Genomic DNA, 12,030 nt, shown 5'->3' with positions numbered 1-12,030 from the left:
CCATTGGATTTGAGCATGCAACACAGCAGCAGAAAAGCTGAGTGCAAAAGTTACAGAACACAGGTAACAAGTGATCATCTAGTCAGAACATGCAGTAGGTAAACTTGGATTTTCTTTATTAAATTCAAAGTAAGATAGACACATTAACAGTTAAGATAATTTTATTACTCTTTGAACAGATAGCAGCCTACTTGGAATTGCATTCGACTGAGCTTTATTGCTGTGAATAATACAGCTCATGCACAGGTACGGATGTACGTTTGTACATTTTAAAGTATTCACTGAATACTACCCACATATATACACTCATATACATAAAGTTCCAGAAGATTTAGGAGACGATTTCTAGACAGTGGTTCATTTCTGCTCATCCTTTGGAAGAGGTCTTCTAAAGAGAAGAATGTGTGGCTCTGCGGAAATAAAATTGAACAAAGTGTCAGTTTGGCCCCTAAGTCTTGGTTATAGATATTTCATACATTTAATAACACTTGGGCAATATTTAAGCCTTATTAATTAAATAAAACAGATAAATCAAGTCCAGAAAAGTGGACATATGTAGCATCTACAATTTTGGAGTAACCTTTTCTGAATCAAGCAGCTGATTTAAAAAATTTTATAGCAAAGGTGGTCAGTATCATGAATGTGTACAGGAAGGAAGTACTGAAGATACAGGATTGGTACTAGCCTCGTTGCTCTACATTAGGTACTTGGGGAGCTTTGCTAACGTAACAGTATAAAAAACTGCTGACACTGTCCTTGTTAGGTACACACTGTCAAGCATCAAGTCACTTCAGTTGATACAGCCTGCTTTTGTTACTATTGAACTAACTTCACTGCAAACTGCACCAAAAAAAGCCCATTCAAAAGTGGTGAGGTAGGAAAACTCTGGACAACTAAGAAATTTTTTCCAAGAAATTTGCCTTCTCATGTCTTTAGAATCTGTATTTTTGGAAACCGGGAATTTCACGGGACTAGCTGCAATTCACCTATCACCATTTGCAAGCCTGATTACAATGCATCAGGAATGGCCATCTTCAGTAGATTCTTGTTGGAGAGGTGTTAGTGCTTTGTGCCCTGTAAATTGAAAGACCGGCTTTAGTGCTGCATTTTGTAGGTAGTACAACTAGAGCTCAAACTGTACGGTAAATTTTTCAAAGCATTTATGCAGGAGCTTGTATACATGAGCATCTGTTAAGTTTTTGTCGGAAGGTGTGCCAGCTTCACGGTATAAAAATATGCTGATATACTAACATCATTCAAGAGCTCACAAAAAAAAATCTGTAGGAGCAGTTTCAAATCTAGCATGCTTTGTCTACCAATAGGCTGATAAACTTGGAAGAAAGATAGCATTTTGTATGACCAATTCTGGGAGTAAGAGGTGAAGGTTAAAAAAAAGCTGCTGTGTTGTTTATGTTGCTATCTGACTGAAATAGCAAGAAACTGACTAAACATTGAGTAGTGAATTCCAGTTAGGTTCAACTGCAGGATCAACTATACACTTCATAGTTCAGTTGAAGCACCAGGCAGTTGATATTTTAGACTCTTTTGTTTATCTAATCCTATTCAGCTGTACTTACCTGGCTCGTGGATCATATAATGAACCCATCCCAGACTCTGCTGAACACCAAGTCTTCTCCACTCCTCTTCAGACATTAGATGGGTTTTGGGCACTTGTTTTAAGAGTTCTCTTGGCAGCACCACATGCCTGTAGAAGTTCAGTAATTAACATGTTACATATGCTAATCCCTACAAAACCTGCACAGATCTCTGTTGAAAGATGGCTTGCGAGCTCACTTACTAATACCAGCCATTCCCTAGAGAGAATCCTAGGATACCGATTATGAAGCATCAATTCTAATATCCAGTTTTATATTTGCTTTGTCTACTAAATGTTACATCTTTAATGCAACTGTACACTATGACAGTCAACCTACATCCTAGAAAAGATTAATTCCCCTGCATGTTCTAGTCATGTTACTTGTACATAAGTACACATTACTATCAATCCGCTGGCGTATCAGGGATTTGAAAAATATAACTCTGCACTTTTAGAACAATCAAGTCACTCTTGTTTGTATTTTGTAACCAAGACATTTTCTACGGCAGTTATAGTGCTGGTTTGTGGGGCCAGAACACTAACACCACTTAAGAGCCTGATCTGTCAGATGAGAAACACAAGACCTGCTTTTCATATTTGCAGGTTCCTTTATTGTATAAGCAAAGCATTCAAGTCCTGCTTCTGAGGTCAAGTAACTTTCAGAGTCAGCTGCTAACAGGTCCTCGACCTCTACATGGAGGAAAAAAATAGTCCGTACTAGTGCTTTCAACTAAGCTTAGGAGACTGAACTTTGTATCAATTTCAAACTGCGATTACCTAGTGCAGTGACACACGGTTGAAAACCTGGAGGCAGAGTCCTGCAGGATTTATTTTTGTTTATTTGTACATTTGTTAGCGCTATATTTCGACACGGAGTTACGAATCGCTTCAGATACTGGCCGTTTAACGGCAACGCACGCTCCGCCCGCACTCAGAGCTACAACCGACACGGCACAGAACTCCCAGCTGCGCGGCGCCTCCCGACCGCTCGGTTCGGAGCGCCCAGCTCCACCTTCCGGGCACGCCGGCGAGCGAGGCACCGGCAGGGCAAGCCTTGAGACGCCTCCAGCGGGCCGCCCGCCCCCGCTGCTACCCTCGGCTTGGATGCGAGGCGCTACCCCTCCGACCCCAGGGGAGCCGATGCACCTCAGCGCCGCCAGGGGCGGAGCTCGCCACCGGCGGCAGCACCTCGCCGGCCCCGGAGGGCCCCTCCCAACTCTGCAGCCGGCTCGCCCCCGCCACCCGCCCCGCGCGGTGCCTACCTGTACTCGTACTGCTCGTCAGAGTACTTGTCGGAGTAGTAGATCTGCTTGTGGGCCATGGCGGCGGGTTGGTCCGTCGTTCGATCCGTCATCCAGTCCGTCAGTCGGCCCGGTCGGTCCGCGGCAGCTCTGCGGGCAGAGCTCCCCGACGACTAACCGCCGCGGCCGCGCCCGCTCCGTTTGAATCCCCACACCTCGGCCGCCGATTGGCCCGCTGTCTCGGCCAATGGGCCAATGGACGCGCCGCGCCGCGCCGCGCCGCCCCGCCCCGCCCCGCCCCGCCGCCGTGCCAACCAATCCTGGGGAGCTGCAGGGGGCAGCTTGCGTAACGGAGGGGGGCGGGGCGGGGCGCGGGCTGCCCGCGTGAGCCGGAGCGGCGCGGTGATTGGCCGGCGGCCGGTGCGGGCGGGCGGTTCCAGTAGCTTCTGGAGCGTCCGGCACCCGTTAGCGACCGTTGCTAACGCCCGTTAGCGCCTGCCCCCCGCCCCTCAGGTCCTGTCACCTCACAGCGTGCTGGGCTCCGGCTATTGAACGCCTCTGGTGCCGTGGCCTCTAGTGGTTGTGTGTTACTTGGAAAATAGGGGGCTGCCACGGGATCTCACGGCAGCGCAGGGAGCTCCTGAGGCAGTGCCTCCCGTGCTCGTGCTTTGGCCTCAGCAGTGTGCTCGGTTCAGGCTCGGTGTGCAGGCAAACGTGAGGCGCAAGTGTGCTCAGGGGCCAGCTTGGAAGCGTCCTTATCTAGAAGAGCAGCAGCACAGTAAATGTTCTGGTAGTAACTACTTCGGGCAAGTTCCCAGAAATTGACGAGAGGCGGTGCAGTCCCTCAGATACCAGTTGTTTATGGCACCAAACTTTTTCAGTATGTAAACACCCAATTCTGTATTTTCCTGAACTCCGGTAGTATTTCCCGGGTGCAGTCACCCTCAAGATTAGATAAGCTCAATGTTTGTTGCCTCAAAGGCAACTCCTCTCTTCCTCATGTTTTGCTTTCGGTGCCTACACTGTGCTCCCGCCTGCTCTCCTTACTGTTTCTAAAGAGAAGACCAGTTTAATTTTCTGCTTTCACAATGCTACCAGAAACATACGTGTTATCTCTGATCCTGCAATGCATCTGTTTGAGAACTGTTCTGATGGGAAACAAATGTGAAGCTGTGCGAGGCACTAATGCTGACACCTATGCTTGTATAGGGATCATTGCTTTTAGCAGTAGGCCACAAACGAAGTGGCTTTTTTACCGGCAGTGCAGTCTGAAGTTTTAAATGATGAAATTTACACCAATCTCAACCCTTACAACTATTAAAAAGAGGTTGCTTATCTAACAGGTAACATCCCAATGCAATCACAGAAGTACAAACCAGCTGTAAGTTTCCTAAAATGTTAGCTGGATTAAACAAAACTTTTTTTTTTTTTTTTTTTTAGGTTAGTTTTCATGGCAGAACAACAGTTACTTTTAATACATAGGACAGGGGGTACACTAAATAATTTATGTTAGGAATGGCATTATATAATAATGAGAAATGAGAGAAAACCCCTGCAACAAAGCAATTCTGCTGGACTGAAGATGTTTTATCTGTGTGCTTTATTTATAACCTTTCAGCTTCTCTCATGCATATTAAACAGCACAGAAAATTGACCTTAATGTCATGCTATGTATAAGCATCCTTTGAGTACACTCAGAATTGAAAGCCTGGAGTTCCTTTAAAGCAACTTTTTCTTCTATTGAAAATACAATTATTTGTATATTATATATATATTATGTATATTATATATTGTATATAAAATACAATACCGAATCATAATTTTAAAGAGGATTAAGAGGATTCTCAGGTAGATGGGCATTCAATTTTCTTTTAGATCCCTCATTATTTTGAAAGTCCTTGTTCATCAGGACTGAAGAACTGTATTTGTTAATTAAGTGGCAGAGCTAACAAGACTAACATACTGTTTTTAGCAATACTGGGTTAGGACATACTCTGTTAGTACTCTAATGCCATTGCAGCTCCTTCCTTTTTTTTTTTCTTTTTTTTTTTTTTTTTCTCCACTTTGGAAAAGGCTTTCAACACTGTACTATATGGGATCCTGACAGAGAAGCTGGTGAAGTATGGGAAGGGTGAGGAGACAGTGAGGTGGACTGAAAACTGCCCGAGTAGCCAGGCCCAGAGAGTGGAGAGCAGTGCCACAAAGTCCGTTGGGAAGCCAATAACTAGTGTTGTACCCCAGAGGTCAATACTGGGTCCAGACTCATTAACATCTCCTGTTGATCTGGATGGTGGCACGGAGTGTACACTCAGCAAGTTTGCAGATGACAAAAATCTGGGAGGAAAGACTGATACACCAGAGGATTGTGCTGCTGTTCACAGGGATCTGGCCAGGCTGCAGGAATGGGCTGATGGGAAGCTCATGAAGTTCAACAAGTGCAGAGTCCTGCACCTGGGAAGGAACACCCCAGGCACTGCAACATGTGGGGGGCCACACAGCTGGAAAGCTGCTCTGCAGAAGAGAACTGGTGGGCACCGAGTCGAACATGAGCCTTTGCCACAAAGAAAGTCAACAGAATCCTGGGATCCAGTGGGCAAAGCATTGCCAGCAGGTCGAGGGAGGTGATCCTTCCCCTCCCCTCAGCACTGATGAGGCTGCACCTTGAGTCCTGTGTCTAGTTTTGGGCAGTGGTGCCAAGACAAGAGGCAATTGGCAGAAAATGAAGCACAGGAACTTTCTCCTGAACGAAAGATTTATTTATCTATTTATTTTTACTGTGGGGGTGACCAAGCACTGAAACATGTTGCCCAGAGAAGTGGTGGAGTCTCAGTCCTTGGAGGTATTCAAAAGCTGCCCGGACACAATCCTGGGCAACTGGCTTTTGGTGGCCCTGCTTGAGCAGGGGTGTTTGACCAGATAAAATTTGGACATCCCTTCCAGCCTTATCCATTCTGTGTGATTTTGTGTGAAATAAGGCTCTCCGGCACTTTCTTTAGAATAATTATTATACACAAAGGATATGACAATCATCATTGCAAAGAAGGGAGTAAGCTGTTCCATCTCCTCTGTGGAAAAAAACAAAAACGCTTAGTCTTTGTTAAGGCAGGGTTGGAGTAGACCTTAGGAAACATTTCATACCAGTACCTAATTTAACTATCTTAGCACTAGAATAAGAACATATTAAAGAACAGTTCGGAAAAAATACATCCTGCAGGAATATCCTAGATCCAACGGATCCTGTCTCTGATCAGTGGTTTCTTTTGGAGATACTTGCTGTGGCAGTGTCAGTTATGCCTTCCCATTTCAACTTTTGCCTTTTCTAGACAGTTGTATGTTCACAGCAAGTAAGTTGTTTGTTTGTTTGTTTGTTTTTGTTTTCTCTAATACTCTAGAATGATCTTTTTATTTGAATTATTATAATTTCATTAAAAAAAAATAGCTATTGTTAATTTCAGGAATTAGTGTTATTAGGTGGTGGATCCAGATCCTGACTTTGAAGCTTCCGAACCAGATCAGAAATAAATGAATGACAAACATCTAAATTATTTATAGAGGAAAGCTGCTGATCATCTCTTGCTATTCACTCATGCCTCAGCAGCTTGAAGGCATATAATGAAGCGTATCTTGAAGTTTAACTTGGAATTTGAGATTTTACTTCCGAATATTGCACATGCATGCAAGTTGTTGGCTGACAGCATGCCATACAACACACTGAAAAGGCCTATAGTGCATCTGTTAGGAGAAACACAAGAGCTACTCTGATGGAAAGCATGCATCTGCTTGAAGCCCTGTCCAATTAGCTCTTGCTGCTGAAACAGAAAATAAAATCTGAAAATGACAAAAACATGTAGAGAATATTCTTGAGCCTCTCTCTCTCTTCTGTAGCTGTTATGTAGGCACATACAATTTTGAGAAGCAGAAATCTGTATGAAACTAGTATGACTGTAGTTAGCACAAAATGTTTTCAGAACTGCAGATGGACTATGAACACTGGCTTTTTTTGGATGATTTCGTTTATCCAGACAGGAGCAGATTAAAACCCTTTGTGTAACCTGTTGGTTGTGACCAAGGCCATCTACAGAGTTGTGCAGGGTATGGTAAATCAAAACTGTCATACTGAAGGACCCATGTGCCACTTACTATTGCATATACGGAGTTCAGGATCTAAGTTATGGTGGATAAAAATATTTTCTGTGAGTTTTGACAGAAGGGGAAGATGAAAAGTTTCCCATCTGTGGTCTGCAAAATGATTTCTCATTATAATTCTCTGCAGCTTTTTTTTTTTTTTTTTTTTTTTTTTTCTGTTCAGTTCTGTGGGATATTTGAAAAAAAGGTAACGGTCAAGGAATCTTTTGTAACTTCTTCATGAGTCATAATCATATATACAGTTAATAATTTGTGAATAATTTGCATGTGAATCACATTCATATACCCATGAACTGTTATCAGAGCATTTAAACTTTCAATCTGTTTCATGTGAAAACAAGGCTTAAGCAATTGTACTCTCTGTTGGCTTTGACTCAATTGAACCTATTGGCTGATTTCAGTTAACAGAAATGTTTGTAAATAAATTATTGCAGTTTTTGTGATAGCTGCTGGACAGACAGAGCAGAAACATTCTGATGGGGCAAGGCATTACAGTTAAATTCACACCTTACTAGACACCAAAGAACCTGCAGAGGGGGAAAAAACATACCAATGCCTCCACAGTAAATATCCTCCAGCCTTTGGTGCACAGGCCTTCCAAGACATGAAAGCCTATCATTCAAAAACCAAGAATCTGTAAAAAATCAGTCTCACTTAGTTCTGATACTCAGTAAGCAAACGTTTTATTTGACTGAGATTTTGTTTTCTAGCTTGATACGGTATTTGCCTCATATTTCACATCCCAGAAATCCTCAAAGCGCTGGTCCTATGAACTTAAATCAGACTTCTAGTCTGTGTGAAATTAACAATATTTGTCTTTGCAGGCTTGATCTTCAAAATTACTTTGTCTCATTTTAGATACTTAAGTTTGGATTTATTGCCTAACTCAGTCTGAAAAATCTTTTCATAAGCATGGAATTATTTGTGTGCTAATTAACCTCCCCACAGTTAATTAAAGAAAATGGATTATTTATCTTTTGGTTTTCATTTCACAGAAAGATGTGAACTAGATCTTTGAGAAGAGACTAGAGAATGATGCTGTATTTTGATGGTTTAGCTCCCTTTAAGTAGGCTAGTTTACATGTTGAAAATAGTCTAGCTGAATTCCTGAGGATTGTCATCAGAGAGAGGATAAATTGACTTGAGAAATAGATAAAATTATGTATACTCCTCCCAGTACCTGCGCTGATTCAAGAACTGCATTTTGAAGGCGTTCATGAATAAATTACTCCCAAATGATAAAGGAGCCCAGCCTGCGGGGTGGGGATAGAAATACAGAGATCCATGGAGATCCTTGCAGTCTGGGGGCTTGTGCTGACGTGTCATCTCATGGAGATTTAATTCTCTTCAGCTCTCTTTCTATGGATTTTCTTGTAAAAGGAATGATCAGAACCTTATCTAAAGAGTATAGCTCAGATCTGAAGAGGAGCGACACTGAAGTGTTCCCGTGCTAAACAAAATCAATAATACTGAATTTAGGAGATGATGATTTCCATAGCAACCAGGGCTCATATAGCAAATTCATGATGATACTGTATAATGACTGTAGAGTCAAGCATAAGAAGATGCTCAGAGGAGGCACAGTCCCACACAGATTTGTCTTGTAGACTGTGCAAAATGACAATATCTCAAAGTGGACCAACAGAAGAAAATCTGCAATGAAATCTCTCAGAATTTTTTCACTTGCTTGATATTTTTAGGACAGTGCTTAAATGGTTAGAGCAAGGGCTTTATTTAATCTTAAAAACGTCAGTGCTAGATCTGAGAAAAGGTCGTTTTAGCCGAACATGTCTCTGCAGCTTTCTATAGCGGATGCCTAGGGAAGAGTGTAAGAGTTGGAGAAGTATGTGGTGATACCTTCCCACATTCTCTAGATTTACAGATTACTGATCAGGGATTTGTTTGCATGTAACAGTCCCAGATGGATTGTTGTTTCATGAATTTCACAGTCTATATAGTCTATATTTCACAGGCCTATATAAATGTTCTGTATCCACAGTATCTTGTTGCAAGGAGTTCCGTGGCTGAACAAATTTATTTGTGAAAGCAAGCATCTTCTTTTGTTCATGTTAAATCAGCTACATCCTTGTTTTTGTATTGGAGGAGCCTGTAAATTGTTTATTTATTTTTTTTTATTTTTTTCTTTTTCAGAAGTCTATAGTTTCCAGGGATAGGATTGAAATACTAGAGAATTGGAGGCTAGGATTTTGAATTTGAGCCCAATGCAGACTTTATTTCTTTTTTTTTTTTTTTTCCTTCTCCTTAAGTAAATATTCCTCAAATATTTAAAACTAGTAACATGTACATTTTGCACATACACAGGAGAGGAAGCAAGTGTATCTAAATTGAAAATGTATGAGGTTTGCAAGTATTGTAAAGCCTTTTAATACGTTGCCACAATACGATGCTTAATTAGAGTAGTAGCTAATGACTGAATTCAATTAAAATTGAATGGAATCCGAATAAAACATATATATATATGTACACATATTTTGTCTTATGTTTATTGTAACAGTATAAGATTTAAAATAACCACTGGAGGGCTCACGGATTTCATGTTAAATGACAAAGTGGTTTTTGAAAACTAGGAGTTGTAGTTATTGGCTCAGATGATTTTAATTGTTTCATTAAACATTTGAAGACAATTTCATGACAGATTTTTTGCAGAGAGCACATATATTTTCATCTCAAAGAATAACACTGTGATTAATACCTTTGTCACGGTGAGGGAACGTTTACAAAGATTGGAAGGTAGGAGAATCTAAATGTCATAGAATACATGTTAAAGGATAAGATTTCCCACACCTCTACCATAAAAATCCAAAAAGTCATCCTGCCAGGCAGCAGGGTTTCCCCATATTGAGGAGCCACACACACATCTGACAGATCTTCCCCTCCCTCTTTCTTCTGAGCCTGGCACTGAAGGCTCAGTGATGAGTCAGAGCAAGGGCTGTGGTCTGTCTGGACTACTCAGTAGAGATGGGAGCAAATGCAATATGTTTAATTGGTGTCAGTTTCTCCTGGCATTCCAAATCCCATTTTTTATTACAGTTAAATAGAACTTAATTTTCAGAAGTTTCAGGAACAACCAATTCTGTTTACAGAATCTAATCTTATGTTTTATTTTCCTCATATATCAGCCTCGATTTTCCTATCTCTGCTATAATGAAGCTAAACTTATATTCAGTATTATCATCTTGCTTCAGTTCGCAGCAGTATTTACCACTCTTTCATGGGACAAGCATGTGCAGAACAAAGTGTATTGTTCCTGGGGTGATTTCGACAGTATGTAGGGTTTCAACAGTATGTAGGGTTTCAACAGTAAGTAGGGATTTTAATTATATGTAGGGCTATATAATTCATTCTGCTCCTGTGAATATGTATTATCCCACAATTTCACTCAGTCTTGTTGCCTTATTTCATGGAAACTCATCAGATTTATTGTTCTCTTGTGGTCATTTTTGGTTCTGCTTATATCAAAATATTTCCCTTGCACTGAATAGTTATTTGACTTCTTTCCCATGAGTTTGAATCCTCCAGTTTGCAAGCTAAATCTGTCTTTTTTATCCATGCTTATACACCTCAACTTTCAGTGATCCTGGTGACTTCCCTCCTTGCTTCTTTAGTTTTGGTACTAGAATGGTCATTTGTTGCAGGAAATACACAGAACTTTGAATTTGCCTTGGCAAGTAAAACTTGTTCATAATTAAGTACACATATTTTTGGTTTCTTAGTGTTTCATCTATATCTTTCTAACAACCAGCTTTTTAGTCTTTCATCTAAAGAAAAATATCCACTGGTTAAATTTTTCTGTTACGTATTACCATGTACTATCTATACAGAAAATAATGTAATAGTTATAACATAGATGGGCAGATGATTCTGCCTTGAAAAAAAAATTGCAAGGGTCATTCTTTCCTACCTGCCAGACTACAAGCATTCACCAAACTCAACTCTGCATAGCATTTGCCCCACTCTTGCTGTTTTGGGAGACATGTTGCAAATCTGACTTGAAAACAAACAAACAAACAAACACAAAACAAATCAACCAACCAAACAAACAAAAAAACTGCTTTAGATAACTTCATTTCTAAAACTGATATATATTGGCAACATGCTCAGTTTGAAACCTTGTCCATTTTTTTTCTGGTTGTATCCTTTAATCTAAGAAAAGGAATTACCTGCCTTCGCAGACCTTGCCTTAAACTGTCCCTGTTGTAAGAACTTAAGAGAACATGCCTTTTTTTTTTTGCTATACTAAGAATATCATTGACTGAAGTTTTGGCCATAGCTGAATCTTACATCATTGCATACATGTATATACAAACTTATATTTAAAAAAAAAAAAAAGTTCTGCAAAGTCATAGAATAGAAACAGTCAAACTGATTCCTGCATAGGTATTAAAACTTCATGCCTTTGTCTCGTTTATAGTAGCACATCAGCAGGGTTGTCATGGATACTGAGTCAGGTCCCATTTTGTCAGCTTGCAGATGTGCTAAAAATGTTTTTTTCCCTTCCCACCCATTAGAGTTAACCATCCTCATGGACTTGATTGGACTTGAAACAAGTGAAGTCTCTGGTCATCTTAATAGATTTTGGACTAAGATGTAGGTGAGCAGTACAATACCACTAAATAGTATATTTCATAATAGTCATCATATATTTTTACGTCTGATTCCACTGTTGAAAAATGGATATGTGTTATGAGCTTTTTCTCGTGCCAGAAGACAGCAAACTTTAAGCTGCTACCAGCTTTGTCTCGCCATGCAGTTCTTGTTCTTTGTTCTCCCCATCCTCAGACTCAGGACAGAGGTCATATGATGCACTGTATCTCAAAGTGCATCAACCACTAGCTCAGACTTCATGAACTTCCTCTTATTTTTTTCCTGTGAAATTCCCTAAGTCTACTGCTAGCCATGTTGATTTTAATCTTAAATGAAATGGCGGAGGCTATGGAAATCACTGTCTTGATGCCGTAGGAAGACAGAACAATGTTGTTAGTTGGTCTGTTTACTGCGTTCTGGGACGGGCTGTTTGGTAACATA

The 12,030-nt window shown here is 40.8% G+C and overlaps 1 protein-coding gene across 1 annotated transcript; it reads right to left on the bottom strand.

Annotated features, from left to right (window-relative positions):
* Positions 1-143: 143 nt before the first annotated feature.
* Positions 144-3,038, bottom strand: CKS2 (CDC28 protein kinase regulatory subunit 2). Its single transcript, XM_040541750.1, has 3 exons — positions 2,860-3,038; positions 1,578-1,705; positions 144-410 (listed from the first exon to the last, which is right to left on the bottom strand). Exons 1-3 carry the CDS (start codon positions 2,949-2,951, stop codon positions 358-360), a joined length of 273 nt encoding a protein of 90 aa, XP_040397684.1. The 5' UTR covers positions 2,952-3,038; the 3' UTR covers positions 144-357.
* Positions 3,039-12,030: the final 8,992 nt, after the last annotated feature.

This window comes from Cygnus olor, chromosome Z (assembly GCF_009769625.2).
Source record: "Cygnus olor isolate bCygOlo1 chromosome Z, bCygOlo1.pri.v2, whole genome shotgun sequence".
NCBI classification, from domain to species: Eukaryota; Metazoa; Chordata; class Aves; order Anseriformes; family Anatidae; genus Cygnus; species Cygnus olor.
Note: the sequence above shows the minus strand (reverse complement) of the source record. Positions and strands in the feature narration are given on the sequence as shown.